At 40.1% G+C, this 16,166-nt stretch overlaps 1 protein-coding gene across 4 annotated transcripts in view; it reads right to left on the reverse strand.

The window, feature by feature from the left end:
• The window catches only part of CLIP1 (CAP-Gly domain containing linker protein 1), an 84,533-nt gene continuing 68,367 nt past the window's right edge, over positions 1 to 16,166 (reverse strand). For all 4 annotated transcript variants that reach the window (XM_065889596.1, XM_065889593.1, XM_065889595.1 and 1 more), the window contains 6 exons: positions 10,031 to 10,083; positions 4,032 to 4,149; positions 3,804 to 3,954; positions 3,218 to 3,267; positions 1,011 to 1,135; positions 1 to 226 (listed from right to left, as the gene is read on the reverse strand). In XM_065889596.1, coding sequence (XP_065745668.1) covers positions 1 to 226; positions 1,011 to 1,135; positions 3,218 to 3,267; positions 3,804 to 3,954; positions 4,032 to 4,149; positions 10,031 to 10,083 — 723 coding nt within the window. The remainder of the gene's footprint in view (positions 227 to 1,010; positions 1,136 to 3,217; positions 3,268 to 3,803; positions 3,955 to 4,031; positions 4,150 to 10,030; positions 10,084 to 16,166) is intronic.

The raw sequence follows: 16,166 nt of genomic DNA on the forward strand, positions 1-16,166 counted from the left end.
TCAGAAAGTCTCGTCGTCATTGCAGTTGGTCGCCCAGTGCCCGAACACCTCACAGATCTCACAGTAGGGGCGTTCCTCGCTCCGACTGCCGTGGTGTGTGGAATGGGGGGGGTCCTCAGACATCTGTGCCTGGGTAGGACAATCCTCTGTGTCGTGGAGATCAAAGCAGTCACATATGTCACAGAAGAGGCGAGGTTTCTTCTTGGACTGTTTCTCCTGGTCATCACTACAAATATTAATGTGCATAATCAGAAACTCAGCTCCATCAGAAGAAATTCAAGAGACAGTATCACTTGTAATGAACAAAAAGGAAGCAAGAATTGTGGCCAAGTCGGGGAGCCTCAAGTGTTTAAGTACTACGGTCCACGTTTTAAATTTTCACATCAAACCATTTTCACTCTCCTGCCAGGTTTGTGGAAGTCAAATAACCACAAAGCAATTGTTCCTCCAATCCACTGGAGAGCCTTTTTTTTTTTTTTTAATTTTACTGATGACGTATAGTTGTTTTACAACGTTTTGTTAATTTCTGCTGTATAGCAGAGTGACTCAGTTATACATATATATATTCTTTTTAAAAATTTTTTATTGGAGTATAGTTGATTTACAATGTTGTGTTACCTTCTGCTGTACACACATCAGCCATACATGTACATAATTCCACTCTCTTTTAGATTCTTTTCCCATATAGGTCACCACAGAGTACTGAGTAGAGTTCCCTGTGCTATACTGTAGGTCCTTATTAGTTAACTATTTTATATATAGTAGTGTGTATATGTCAATCCTAATCTCCCAATTTATCCCTCCCCCCGCTTTACCCCCCAGTAACTGTAAGTTTGTTTTCTACATCTGTAACTCTATTTCTGTTTGTACCATTTGTACCGTTTTTTTAGATTCCACCTAGAAGCGATATCATGCGATATTTGTCCTCTGTCTGAAGAACCTAACTTTAAAAACACACATTTATTTAGATGGAACTAAGGTTCCGCTCAGTATCGCTGGACGTGAAATACCTGTCGTAATTGTTCATGTCGTCACCGTTCCCATTCAGGGCTGCTTCCGACATCATCTCCACCTTCATCTTGAGATCCTGATTCTTCCTCTGAAGGTCCACTATTACCGAATTTAGGAAATCAATCTGATTTTTTAGGAAAAAACAAAAGCAGATGTGTAAAATGTCTGAAATGTGTTCGCTGGAGCATCAAGAAGTCTACAAGCACACTCTCAGGCTGTGGCTGCAGAGTATATGCTGGAGTCGCAGGGGCCCACAGCAGCCGTGACTCAACCGTGTTTTAGATTATGTTCTCAAACACACACACACACACACACACACAGTACAGAAAGCGTAACCAGTTACTTATTACACTAAACTATAACTAAGCCAGGACTTTTATGTTCTGTAGATTTCAAAAAGCTCATGGAAATTCTCCTCCAACTACAATCTAACACTCACTTATTAGTCATGGTGAGATGGTAAATGGGTCTTCAGAGAAAAAGGAAGGCGTTTTAAAGAGAAGGCTTAAGCTCTCTTTCACCTGAGGAGGTGTGGCCACACACTGAAGCGGCAGCATTCAGGCCACCTGGGCCCAGAATTGGGGCAGTGGGATAACAAGATGACTGCCCACCAGGAGGAAACGCTCTTGTCCTAACCTGGCAAAGCAAGGGCACTTTAATTTAAAATCAGTAAGTTTCGGGACTTCCCTGATGATCCAGTGGTTAAGACTGCGCTTCCAATGCAAGGAGCGAGGGTTCGATCCCCAGTCAGGGAACTAGATCCCACATGCCGCATGACGCAGCCAAGAAAAGAAAAAAATCAGTAAGTTTCTTCCTTCTTCTACAGATACAAAGGTATCATTTATCTAAATGTCCATTGGGGAAAAAAATCCCATTTTACAGTATTAAAAAATACATCTGTGTGTGTGTATATACTCATACATACACATCCACTTTTTAAAGAAATATCTGGCCTTTTTCTCCTGCTGGGGTAGGTATGAAACAAAGCTAGAAATCACTAGCTTTGTGATTCTCTGCAGAATCTCCCTTCTGCCATTGAAGGCAAGACCCACTGAATCTCATCTCACTTCTCAAACTGTAGTTTCTAAAGACTTTACCCTGTTAGCAGATACATATCAGAAAGGGGGGAAAAAGCCACAAAATGGATGTAAGTACAGTGGGAAACCACACACACACACACACGTGCTCACAAATTAGGAAACATAAAACAAACCATTTGCTGATTGGAAGAAAAGCGTTGGCAGTGGCAGATGAAACAAACGTAAGCGGAAAGGAAGGGGGAAAGAGAAAACATTGTGAATTAAGTTTGTGCTCATCAGACATACAAACTAAGCAGAGACAATGCTATTCAGGGTAAATTAGGCTGTGCGTTGAATCCTTACATGCCTTTCAAAGGAGATGTCATAACTAAAACAAATCACTAATGCACTGAGTTTCTCTTTTATTTAAAAGTGAAAGAAGGCTTTCGTACCTTTGAATTTTGAATGAGACAAGTATGTCCAAAATATATAATAAAAATTGAAAATAGATGTTTGTTGCTTGTGGGCTATACATTTCCAAAAACAGAACAGTTTGCCTCCATATAATACCATTTTTAAAACTAAGGCTATTTTGATAATTTTGGCTTTAGGAAACAGTTTTCAAGAGCCCTGTCTTTTTAAGGTAAAGATGAGGAAGGAACCTTTTATGGAGGGATTCTACTTCTATGAATTTATCCTAAAGAAATATTAGTATATCTGTAAAATGATAGGTGTTCAAGACAGTTCATTATAGCATTGTTTATAATACACCTAAAAGATCAGAAAACATCCCAAATGTCATGTCAACCAATAAGGCCTGATTAAATTATGGTACACCCACATAACGGAATACTATACAGCTATAAAAAGTGAAGTGCAGATCAGTTTATGTAATATGCCCCCATATGTGTAAAAAAAAGGAGGTGGAAAGACTGTTAGTCTTGGCTTGTATGTACATTTAAAAAAACCTCTGAAAAAATAAAAAAGACATTAATAACCCTGATTACCTGTTTGGGGGGCTGGGAACTGAGCAGGAGATGGTGTTTGGAGGGAGATTTTTTTTTATTTTTACTGTACGTATTTTTAACGTTGTTTAATGTTTAGAACATATGAATACATTACCTATTCAAAAGATTAAATGATTTTTAAAAATAGCAAGCAAGCAAAGCAAAAGGAAGGAATATTACCTGACTCTCCTGGGCTCTTTCATCCTCTTCTGCCTGAGTATCAGTATTACCTTATATTTAAAAAAAGAAAAAAAGTGGAGGGGGGATTTTTTAAAAATTGCAATCTTATTTCCTTGTTACTGCATTGAAAGGGCCAGTGTTAGAAACGCATTCTCATCTGGAATCCGCACATGTGCCTCCCTGAGAACACGTTTGAAGTTCCTGTCTCCTCTCTGGACCCCTCGGACACGGTCGTCCTCTCTCAGGCCGGCCCACTGCGGGGAGGAACGCCGGTCACGGTCACGGCCGTCATTTTCTCCTCCCCGGCAGGGCACCTGCAAAAGCCGCGGCTGCTGCTGGGGTGGCAGTTATCACCCACTGTCTTATATAAACGTCTGCCGATGCTCAGGACCACGGGAAGGTCCGGAAGTGGGGACCGGCAGGCGCGCCCCTCTGTTTGGGGCCTCATCCGACTACAGGCGGGCGGGCCCGGCACAGAGCGACCCCGTCGGCGCGGCGCAGCAGCCGCCTACAAAGGGTGCGCCCGCCACGAACCCCGCGTCCGGGGGAAGCAGCGGTGTCGGGAGGAAGCACGTGGCCATTTTACCTGACGAGCTGCTGAGCTGCCTCTTGTTTTCTTTGAGTTGAAGCTCCAAGTTCTTTACCTTGAGCTCAAGCTTCGCCTTGTCGGACTCTAGAGACTGAACGACTGCGCGCAAGGACTTGGCGGAGGCGTTCTCTCCCCTGAGCGCTGTGACCTGAAACACACGGCTTGGCTTAGCTTCCGGTCGGAACAGGGACGGGTACCGCCAGGGTCCCCGAGGTGGTACTCTACCTCATTCCTCAGCTTTTCCAGCTCTGCATCCTTTTCTGTGAGTAAGGCACTAGTAATACTGATGGATTTCTGCAAGGAAGCTTTTTCTTCATCTGCGTCTTTTATTAGCTTGGATTCTCTAAAAGACCAAAGAGTTAAAAATTCCAGAAATCAACCGAGAGAGCGGTCAGTAGACAACTGTCCTAGAACAAACGCGCAATTAACTTTAGCTAATATACAGGGATAAAGTATCACGGGGAAGTTTTACAGGGGGTTAAGGCTATTACGCTTGCAGAATGTTACTTGAAATTTTACTTACTGTGAGGGGAGAAAAAGTTTACCTATGCAGAGACATGCCAGAATCTGCATATCATTGTATCCGTTTGAATTTAAAGAAACAAGTTAATAACTTTGGAAGACGCAGAATTAAAAAACAAGACTGTTGCACCCCCAAAGAATTACTTTAAAAATCTAACCCCCCCAGATGAATTCCGTTACTTCTTGAATAAATCATTATCAAGCAATACCAACAATTAAAATACACACATGCAAAGCGATTATACAGATGTCATGCAGAGCAGTTTTATGCTGGAAGTATCGATTGGTTCTCACTAATTTCAGTAACTTTCAGCAAGTTCCAAGAGTGTGTTTTGGAGATCTTCTGGGCCAAAACAGTAGCAGAGATTATTACCACTATTCAAACGGAAGGATTATTACTTTTCGTCCATAGACTCTGAAGAGGACAGACATTAAGTTGCTCATAGAAATCAAAGGTAATGACATAAAGGCTAGAACGGAAATGTGAAGATGGATTTCCAGGTGTAGAATGGAAGCCAAGGGGCATCTGGAGGGAGAAGGTCAGCACACGGGATGTATGTTCTCAGGCTGACCCAGCATTTGGTTATCAGCACAGGGACGGGGACCGGGCTTTCCAGGAGACGAGAACATTTATCTTGGAGTCAGGGGAGTGGGAAAAGAAAGGGAAAGATGAAGGGAAGACAGGGGAAGAGGGCAAGACACGATGGAGACAACCCCAGAGGGCAGGCTACTATGTGTTTATAAATGTGTGAGTGTATTTAAATTTTTGTGGTGAAAATTCAAACGTGCCAAGGTCACAAAAGCCAAGGAAAGACTGAGGAGCTGTCACAGATGGGACAACTAAATGCACTGTGGTCTCCTAGACTGGATCCTGGGAGAGAAAAAAAGACATGAATGGAAAAACTGGGGAAATCTGAACCATGTCTAGAGTTTGGCTAAGAGTACTGGACCAATGTTACTCTCTCAGTTTGTATCAAAGGACCAGGGGATGTAAGATGTGCCCGTGAGGGGAAGCTGGGTGAAGGGAATGTGGGACCTCCAGGTACAACCTTTGCAGCTCTTCTGGAAACCTCAGATTTTGAAATAAGAAGTTTTTAAAAAATGACATGCAGTGTGAAACAAGAGGAAAAAAGACCTTGTATCACAAAAATATTTGGGGAAAACACAGCTGGAGAAAAATTTCCTGGCCAGCCCTCAGGCCATACAACCTACTCATTTGCCTCCACGTAGGTAATCATCAGTGAGAGTTCATGGCTTAAACCACAACAAACCGAATTACTCCCGGTTCTATTAGAAGTAGCTGGGTGAATGCAGAGCATGTAGTGGTTCAGTATGTCTTCGAACCAACTGGAGGGATTGGAAACTGAGGCCCAGGTTAGAAATGGCAGAATGTATGTCTGGTTAGTGAGACCCAAGATATCCGGCACACGAATTACAGAATTCTCATGGTTTATGGTAAACTGAAATTCTATTCTACACGAAGATGAAAAATATAAGTGTTGTATTTATCTCATTGTGTGGCTTACACTTACACCCCAGAATAAGTAGTAAGAAAAGAATCTGAGACTTACAGAAAATGTCTTGAATTCAACACCCAAGCATTATATGAACACTTGGTGCTGTTAAATTACTAACTGCGTAACACCTCGCTAGGAAATAGGATCCTGTTTAAGTAAAAACAACAACAACAACAAAACAAACAAAACCCCAAAGATTTAAGTGAAAGGAATGTACACAGGCATTTTTTCCACCTGGGAAGTAAATATCTGATTTTATCCAAAGATTCAATAACTCTTGGGCTCTTTAAGTTTCTATTAAACTTATTTGGTAGTTCACTCTATTATAAAAACTGTTTCAAGAGATTCACTTGTAAATCCAACTCAAATTTGAAAGATGCGATTTTAAATGCTTTTACTGAGAAATACCAGGATTTGGGGGTTAACGGATTTAGATTCTTCTGTAATCAGGACTCTAGTTAGTCAAGCTCTCACAGGTTCTTTGTGTTAGGGAGGGATGAGGCTGGCATTAGCCGGCAAAAGGAAAAAGGAGCAGGTATCTTTGCTTATCGCCACACACGTCCATCCTCTAAGTGAGGCTGCTTTCTAAGAAGATGGCAAGCAGATGTTTCTCATACGAAAGTTGTCAAAAGATGCGTGGTTAAAAAAGGGATCTGACTTGTGATTTGTATACCAAATGAAGGGACAAATAGACCTTGGCAGCTCATCTTTGTGACAGGTCTTCAATGTTAGTATCTTAGGTGATTTCTAAGCCCAAATCCCACCGTGCAAACCAAGAGGGGCTAAATTAAACCATTTATGCCAGCATCACTGACACCTGAGTCACACATCGCATTGACAGTGAGGCCTGTGTTACTTTAAAGCCATGCTGGCCCCAGTGACTTGGCGTTACTAAAAGTATCAAGGGAAGATAAACATAACATGAAAGAAGGGTTATAGGGGCCAGAAATCTTTCCCCCAAGGGAACATATTACCCAGATTCTTTCCTTACTACTTACATAAGAAAGAAATTCCAGTAATGAAGCAAATACCTTAAAGTGTTACTGGGCAAGCTTTAAAAATGCAAGATAACAAGAACCAAATATTAGGAACATGAAGAGAACTGCAAATGCAGTAAGGAGAACTCAATTTGCACTGAAGTTCTGTGCTGTATATAGATATAAAAAAGATATGTGTGCGTGTGTGTGTATGTATATACTGCTGAGAATATTTTACAAAACAAAAGCAAGGCACAGAGGGACAAAGGCAGCCAAAAAATATATACAACAATTTTGTTTACTAAAAATATATGAAATTTATTTATTATAACGTGGATAGACTTTCTTTAGTCTTACCATTAAAGACACACAGATATAGCAAAGGAAGCAAGAGTAGGAAAGGGAAAAGAGAGGGGTGAAATGAGCATTGATCAGTAGCGCAAGCTTGGAGACAGTCAGACAGTTAGCAACCCACAGTGAGCTGAATGAGCTGGAGTGGCAGTGACCTCTTCAGGACTGGTGGACGGGGACCGTCAGCCAGTTTTCCTTCCTGACAGGAATCTTGCCTTGACACACACAGAATTAATCCTGACTCTACAAGTCCACAGCTAAGATGATGGCTCTGGAGTTCCTTCTAGGACATCAAAAAGCCTAGAGAAGGGAGAGGAGCCAAACAGGTTCCCAAATCTGCTGTAGGCTCTCTGGCCAGAGGGACACACTTCTCTACTTCCATCCATTGGAGCGGTCAAGGTTGGCTCTGCTTTATCTACCAGACGTGTTGGAACCTGTTCTGAAAGAGGTTTCCCTAACTTGGAGACCACTTTCCCAAAGAAATAATTACATTTTTAAGCTAAGAGAAAAACTTATACTACGTGTTGCTTGCAATTCGATGCTAGATAGCAAAAAGACAAAGTACAAAAGGGTGATACTAATTTCTTAACGATAAGTAGTTTCACCCTACATCAGGAGTAAGTACTGCACTTCAACATAATGAACAACAGAGTTTGAATGAAGCAATCATATACTATGTTGACTGTGTATGTTCAGTTCTCACCTCTAAATTAAACTGTTGGCTAAGGTCTTGGTTCTTGCAATGAACCACTACATTTCAAATATCTTTATGATTTAAGTACTTTCCAGATTCTTAAATTAAGAAAGTATCCAATTCTTTTTAGTATTCTATGCTACAGGTACTTAACTATTACACACATAGACCTACATACTAATCCTTTACCAAACTGACCTTCAGAAGGCATTTAAGGCCCCCAAAATATTAGCTAAAATATATTTGCATTCAGATTTCTGAAAGACATAACTTTCCATGAGGATTAATTAACAATTTGATTAAAAAACAGTTCTAAATATAAGAAACTAGGTTTTAACATTTTTCACTCCCAGAAAAGTTATCATCTTTATCTGCGTTTATTGATTAAGAGTAATAATTATCCAGGACCTAAAATGGGAGCAGGGTGAAATAAGAAGAGAGGAATGGACAAGTACCCAAATTTGTTCTATCTTTTTAAGCCGTGAAAAAAGTCACATGTCTAATCACATTTTGAGAGGCATGTAATTTAGTCAAAGTCACATGAAAAGGACTGACAAAGCAATAGCATCTTTATTTTTAAAAGAGATTAAAAAGTAAAAATAAATAGATGTACAGTGAGAAAAGAGCCCTTGTAAAAATCTGAAGTCCTGGGCCTTGTGTCTGCATCTGAGCTCTTGGCCAAGTTGCCTAACTTGGGGGGTTTTAGTTTCATCATTTTTCAATGCAAGCCCCACCATATATTTCAGTGGTTTGTTTAGAGATATGAGAAATTTGTGAATTACAAGGGCTACATAAATGCAAAGGGATTACATCAGTACTCACACCAGCCTGTTTCCCTTGTCAGAATGCCTCAGGAATAAGTGCTATCAGTTTGTTCACACACCCTTGACAACTGCATACATGGGGTTCTTTTTAAAGAAACAAAGCCTTATTCATGGAAAATTAAATATCCCAAGGCCCCCACGCGGGGGAGCTGTGCTTGTACCTGGGCCCCAGGTTAAGGCATGGCAGGCCAGTCACCACAGCTCACAGGCACTGGGCGAACACCTGGCTGGACCGGGGGTGTGGCAGTCATGAAACACACATGCATTCTGATGTGAAACTTTAAAGAACAATGAGTCTAAGGATGTCTTAAAAAAAGAAAGGAGGAAGGCACCCCTGAACTGAGGCCTAATTTCCTTTAGAAGGTAGCTTATGGAACCCAAATATCTTTGTGGGCTAAATAAAGCCCTCGACTCTGAAGCAGCCGCCATACTGGCAGGAGGGACAAATGTCAGCATAAACGCATGCATCAGTGGTCAGTAAGGGAGACTTCCTCTGCTCTGACAAGTAAGGATAAAATCTCTGCAAGACCATGAAGGAATTCTTTTTCTTTTCTATTTCATTTTCTTATTATTTTTTAATTGAGGTATAGAAGAATTCTTGATTATACTATTCCTAAAGGTTTATTTTTCTTTTTGTAATTAATAAGACAAAAAACGCCTGTCACTGTTGTGATGTACTCTACAGCAAACCACGGTACAGGCTGTGGCTCTTAGCAACAGTATCACTATGCCTACTTGGCATGCAGAGTAAAGCAGAGAATTTCTCTAGACACAAACTACACATTTTAAAAAAGCAGACAGAGACCGTCAGAAAGCATAAGCACCAGGCTTCTACATGATGACTCCTGGGGGCCCGTTTATCCTTACTCAAAAGTGCTGGAAGCTTCCATGTGAACAGCATTCGATCATCATCAAAGAATAACAAATAACAAAGCTCTTTTTAAGAAAGTAAGTAGAAACATTTAAAATGTTTCCCATTATTACTGAGAAAATGAAAGTTTTATATAACTGAATTTATTTGCAGATTAGGTAACATTATAGCACTTTAGTTACTGAAACTAGGAGGTAAACAGTGTAATACGAGACAACTTAATTTAGAACATTTCTGGACAAACGCAACTGAATGTGGCTTAAAAATCGAACTATTCTTTCAGTAATTCATACTGAAACTCTTACAAATTTGTCAATTATGAGTACCAAACGATCACGATGCAATTTTCTGAATATAAGAAGGTCGTATGTTTTCTACAAGTCACTGTACACAGCGTGTTCTAACATTTTCCTTATTAAACACACACACACACACACACAAAACAATATATACAAAAAGAAAGCCTACCTCTTTTTCATTTCTAACAACTGATTATTGAGCACAGATCTCTCTTCTTCCAGCTGGGAAAAAAACACACACACAACAAAAAGGTCAGTTCATAACAGACAGGCCAGTTTCTCATCCCCCAGGTCACATTCCCATGCTCCAGGACTGCTAAAGCAACGGGCTTTCCTCAGAGGCAGTGAAAAAGGACCAAGTGTACATCAGGGACCTGAGAGTTAAAATATTAAACAATACCAAGTACATGCCATATCTTAGACATTCAATAAATGTTTCCTTCATTTGTTAGACGAATGAGTGAAAACTTCACTATTAACATTCTGGTTCCTTTACTGAAACAAAAGGAGTCAAAGGTCACTAACTTGTGTAGGGCTAGGAACAGGTAATTTATTCTACACGGGCCTTATCTTATGCCTACTATACCCAGACATTTCTTTCTCACCTATAAAATAAGAAAGTTACAGAAGGATTTCCAGTGGCCCTTTAGTTCTAAAGTTCTGTTATTCTGTTAAGGATAGAAAACAAAAGATTCAGCTAGTCAACCTTGTGAGAAAAGATTCACCTCTACCCACAATCTGTACCACATACAGTTTAGCCAAATACAGTACCAATTTTAACTCACACTGTTAATAAAACAAAGAGGTGACAAAAGCTCTTACATGGTTTTTTTTGAATCAAAGGATAACACCAAAGACTATGTAATGGTTTCCAACCATTTGGGAGTGGCCCAGAATTTAAGTCACTAATTCACGATAAGTAGTCGTGGTCTTATTTCTGATTATGTGTCAGTTATGTACATGCTTTGCTATAAAGGTCTTTTATACTTTAAAAGTTCTTAAATATAAACATGTATGTTTTGAACATAAGTTTATCAAGAAATCTATAGAGGTTAACAGTTTTTTTCCACTGTAGACTCTCTCCTTTCCTAGTCCATTAAGATAAATGCTTTTGCTGCATGAGTAATTCACAGATATATTTAGAAATTTGTAAAGAGTAAAAGGAAGGAAAAACAGTGGGAGGCAAACTTTAAAGGAATGAAACAAGAGGGAGAACATCTGGAGAGTGGGATGTGGAGACGAGAGGGGCTCTCATTTTTTTCTTTTGTACCATTTTATATGGTTTATATTTATTTTTTAAACAAGGAAGCTGTTTAACTTTTATAGTTAAAAAAATTTTTAAAGAAATAAACAAACAAGACTGGGAAATGACTACAATGAAGATATAAATGGGGCTTCCCTGGTGGCGCAGTGGTTGAGAGTCCGCCTGCCGATGCAGGGAACCCGGGTCCGTGCCCCGGTCTGGGAAGATCCCACATGCCGCGGAGCGGCTGGGCCCGTGAGCCATGGCCGCTGAGCCTGCGCGTCCGGAGCCTGTGCTCCGCAATGGGAGAGGCCACAGCAGTGAGAGGCCCGCGTACCGCAAAAAAAAAAAAAAAAAAAAAAAAAAAAGATATAAATGGATAAATGACATGGCAGATAATTCACAACAGGGAAAATACAAATAATTAATAAACACTTGGAAAATCATTCAACACTGCAAAGAACAAGTATGCAGAGATTCTCCCCATTTCTTGGAGGCTGAATTTCTTGTTCCTGAATTTCCACAGAACAGAAGTTTAGGATACTTATTGTACTGATTCTTCATAGGAAATAATGGTTTTTTCCGCTTCTGGTCCAGGATCCAATCCAGGATAACAAGCTTCATTTGGTAGTCAAATTTCTTTAGCCTGTCTAGTTCCTCATTCTTTCCTTGTCTTTTGTGACCTTGACTTTTTTTTTTTTTTTGGCTGCAGCTTGTGGGATTTTAGTTCCCTGACCAGGGATTAAACACAGGCCTTCAGCAATGAGAGCTTGGAGTCCTAACCACTGGACCGCCAGGGAATTCCCTGACCTTGATAGTTTTTTTTGACCTTGACATTTTTGAAGAGCACAGAGGCGAGTAGAATGTCCGTCAATTTGGATTCACCTGATATTCCCACATGAGTAGAGTCAGACTATGCACTTTTTGGCAGAAACACCACAGAAGTGATCCCATGTCCTTCTCAGTATGTGATATTAAGAGGCACACAATGTTGATTTTCAGTGAGGGTAACTTCAATCACTTGGCTAAAGAAGAATCTTCCATGTTTCTCCACTGTAAAAATACTACTGTTTTGTGGAGAGAGACTCTGGAACTATGTAAACATTCTGTTCCTTAACAAAATTTCACCCACTGGTTTTAGCACCAACTGATGACTCTTGCCGAAATAATTACCACGATGGATACCAAACAGTGATTTTCTAATTCCATCATTTCACGTTCTTACCAGTTGGCATTTTACCATAAGGAAGAGCTTTCCCTTTTTTAAAAAAAAAGGCATTCCTATCTATCTATCTTTCTGTCTATCTATCTATCTATTTATGGCTGTGTCGGGTATTCGTTGCTGCCCACGGGCTTTCTCTAGTTGCGGCGAGCAGAAGCTACTCTTCGTTGTGGTGCGTGGGCTTCTCATTGCGGTGGCTTCTCTTGTTGTGGAGCACAGGCTCTAGGCGCACGGGCTTCAGTAGTTGTGGCTCGCGGGCTCTAGAGCGCAGCCTCAGTAGTTGTGGCGCATTGGCTTACCTGCTCCGCGGCATGTGGGACCTTCCTAGACCAGGGATTGAACCGTGTTCTCTGCACTGGCAGGCGGATTCTTAATTACTGCACCACCAGAGAAGTCCCAGGAAGGGCTTTCATTTTTCCCTCATTTACTTATTTATACCTGTTTCCATGGCATATTTATATATCATGGTTTCTTATTTTATTCAATAGGCTATAATCCATTACTATCATTATTTCTTTTTTTTTCATTATTTCTTTTGATGCTCAAATTATCTCAGATTTGGCCAGTGGAAGCCCCTCCAACATGGTTCTGATAGGTTTCTGACTAATCCCCAGTTCTTTAAGCACTTCCTTGCTTTTTGGTACACAAGATATTCCAGGCTCATCTTTTAGTCTTTCTGTCTCAGCCCTGGAATCAGCCATTTCTCTAAGGACCTTTTAGTAGGGAAGAGTATTTAGAAACCAAAATCTAGGTAGTTAGGTATGCTCATTGATATTGGAGTGTTATTACTTCTAAGCCCTGTCAGTGGACTTGACCAAAATTTGAAACTTCTGCTCTTCAAAAGACACTGTTAAGAAAGTGTAATGAGAATACAGACTGAGAGAAAACACTTGCAAAACTCAATCTGATCAAGGACTTGTATCCAGAACATATTAAGAGCTCTTACAACTACACAGACTACAAACCAAACCTTAAAATGGGCAAAAGATCTGAACAGACACTTGACCAAAGAAGCAGCTCAAAATCATTAGCCATCAAGGAAACGCAAATTAAAACTACACCTGAGATACTTGGGTTATCACTTCTAGTTTCATTTCATTGTGGTCAGAGAACATACTTTGCAGGATATGATGAGACTTGTTTTATGGCCTAGCATATGGTCTACCCTGGAGAACGTTCCACGTGCACTTGAGGAGAATGTGTCTTCTACTATTGTTGAATGGAGTGATCTAAAGATGACTGTTAGGCTTAGCTGATGTTCAAGTCTTCTACTTCCTTGTGGATCTTCTGTCTAGTTGTTGTATCCATTACTCAAATAGAATACTGAAATCTCCAACTATTATTGCTGAATTATCTATTTCATCCTTTAATTCTGTCAGTTTTTGCTTTCTGTATTTTAGGGCTCTGCCATTAGTTGCATACATATTTGTAATTGTTGTATTTTCTTGAGGGATTGATCTTTTTACCATTATAAAATTTCTTCCTCTGTTTCTAGTAACAATTTTTTTATTTTTCGGTACGTGGGCCTCTCACTGTTGTGGCCTCTCCCGTTGCGGAGCACAGGCTCCGGACGTGCAGGCTCAGCGGCGATGGCTCACGGGCCTAGCAGCTCTGTGGCATGTGGGATCTTCCCAGACCGGGACACGAACCCGTGTCCCCTGCATCGGCATGGGACTCTCAACCACTGCACCACCAGGGAAGCCCCGATGATGCTTTTTAAAAATTAATTCTGCCAATGTCTGCATTTTAATCAGTGTTTAACTCACTTACATTTAATGTTATTATGCATAAGGTTACATACTTTTTTTTCCAATTAATAGTTTATTTTTTTAAAGAAGTTTCAGGTTCACAGCAAAATCAAACAAAAGGTACAGAGATTTCCCATAACTCCGTGTCTGCACACATGTACAACCTTCTTCATTATCAACATCCCACAGGACAGCAGTGCATCTGTTACAATCAGTGACACATCATTACCACCCAAATTTCCATAGTTTACATTAGGTTCACTCTTGGTGTTGTATATCCTACGAGTTTTGACAAATGGATAAAGACATGTATCCACCATTGTAGTATTGTACAGAATAGTTTCACTGCCCTAAAGACCCTTGGTACTATGCCTATTCATCACTCCCTCCCCCTTTTGCCCCTCACAACCACTATATTTTTGTCCCCATAGTTTTGTCTTTTCCAGAATGCCATATCTTTGGAACCATACAGTATGCTGCCTTTACAAATTGGCTTCTTTCACTCTGTAATATGCATTTAAAGTTCCTCCATCTATTTTCATGGCTTGATAGGTCATTTCATTTTGGTGCTGAGTCATATTCCATCATCTGGATGTACTTCAGTTTATTTATCCACTCACCTATTGAAGGACATCTTGGTTGCTTCCAAGTTTTTGGCAATTGTGATTAACTCTGCTGTAAACATCCATGCACAGGATTTTGTGTGGACATAGATTTTCAGTTCATCTGGGTAAATACCAAGGAGCCCAATTACTGGATCATATGGTTAGAGTATGTTTAGTGTTGTAAGAAACTGCAGAGCTGTCTTCCAAAGCAGCTGCACCGTTTTGCATTCCCAGCCAGGAATGAGAATTTCTGTTGCTCCACGTCTTCATCAGCATTTGGTGTTACCAGAGTTTTGGATTCTGGCCATTCTAACAGGTGTGTAGTATGATCTCACTGTTAACTTATAATTCCCTAATGACATCTGATACTGAGCACCTTTTCACATGCTTACTTGCCATCTACATGTCTTATCTGGTGAGGTGTCTGTTAAGGTCTTTTGTCCAGTTTTTAATTGCGCTCTTCATTTTCTTGTTCTTAAGTCTTACAAGTTCTTTGTATATTTTGGCTGACCGTCCTTCATTACATGTGTCTTTTGTAAAAATTTTCTCCCGGTCAGCAGCTTGTCTTCTCATTCTTTTCATGTTGTTTTTCACAGAGTAGAAGTTTTTAATTTTAAGAAAGTTCAGTTTATCAATTCTTTCTTTCACGATCATGTCTTTGGGGTTGTATCTAAAAAGTCGCCTCCATACTCAAGGCCATCTAGGTTTTCCCCTGTTATTTTCTAAGGGTTTTATAGTTATTCACTTAACATTTAAGTCTATGATCCATCTTGACTTAATTTTTATAAAGGGCATAACACCTGTGTCTAGATTCACTTTTGGGATGTGGGTATCCACTTGCTCCAGCAGCATTTGCTGAAAAGGTGATCTTTGCTCCATTGTATTGCCCTTCCTCCTTTGTCAAAGATCAACTGTCTATATTTATGTGGGTCTAGTTCTGAGCGCTTGATTCTGTTCCACTGATCCACTTGTCTACCCTTTTGCTGTACTCGATTATCGCAGCTTTATACTAAGTCTGGAGGTTGGGTAGTGTCAATCCTTCAACTTTGCTCTTCTTTAATACTGAGTTATTTGGGGTCTTTTTGTCTCTCCATACAAACTTTAGAATCAGTTTGTCGATATCCATAAAACAACTTGCTGGGATTTTGATTGGGATTGTGTTAAACCTACAGATTGTGTTGGTAAGAACCAACATCTTGACAATATTGAGTCTATCTGTGAACATGGAATATCTCTCCATTTATTTAGCTCTTTGCTTTTGTTCATTAAAGTTTTGTAGTTTTCCTCAGATGGACCTGGTACATACTTTGTGAGATTTTTACCTACGTATTTCATTTTGGGGGCTGCTTACGTAAATGGTATTATGTTTTCAATTTCAAATTCCACTTGTTCATTGCTTTGACATAAGAAAGTGACTGACTCTTGTACACTGAACCTTGTATCCTGCAGCCTTGCTATAATCACTTACTAGTTCCAGGAGTCTGTCA

This window comes from Phocoena phocoena, chromosome 13 (genome assembly GCF_963924675.1).
Source record: "Phocoena phocoena chromosome 13, mPhoPho1.1, whole genome shotgun sequence".
Lineage (NCBI taxonomy): Eukaryota > Metazoa > Chordata > Mammalia > Artiodactyla > Phocoenidae > Phocoena > Phocoena phocoena.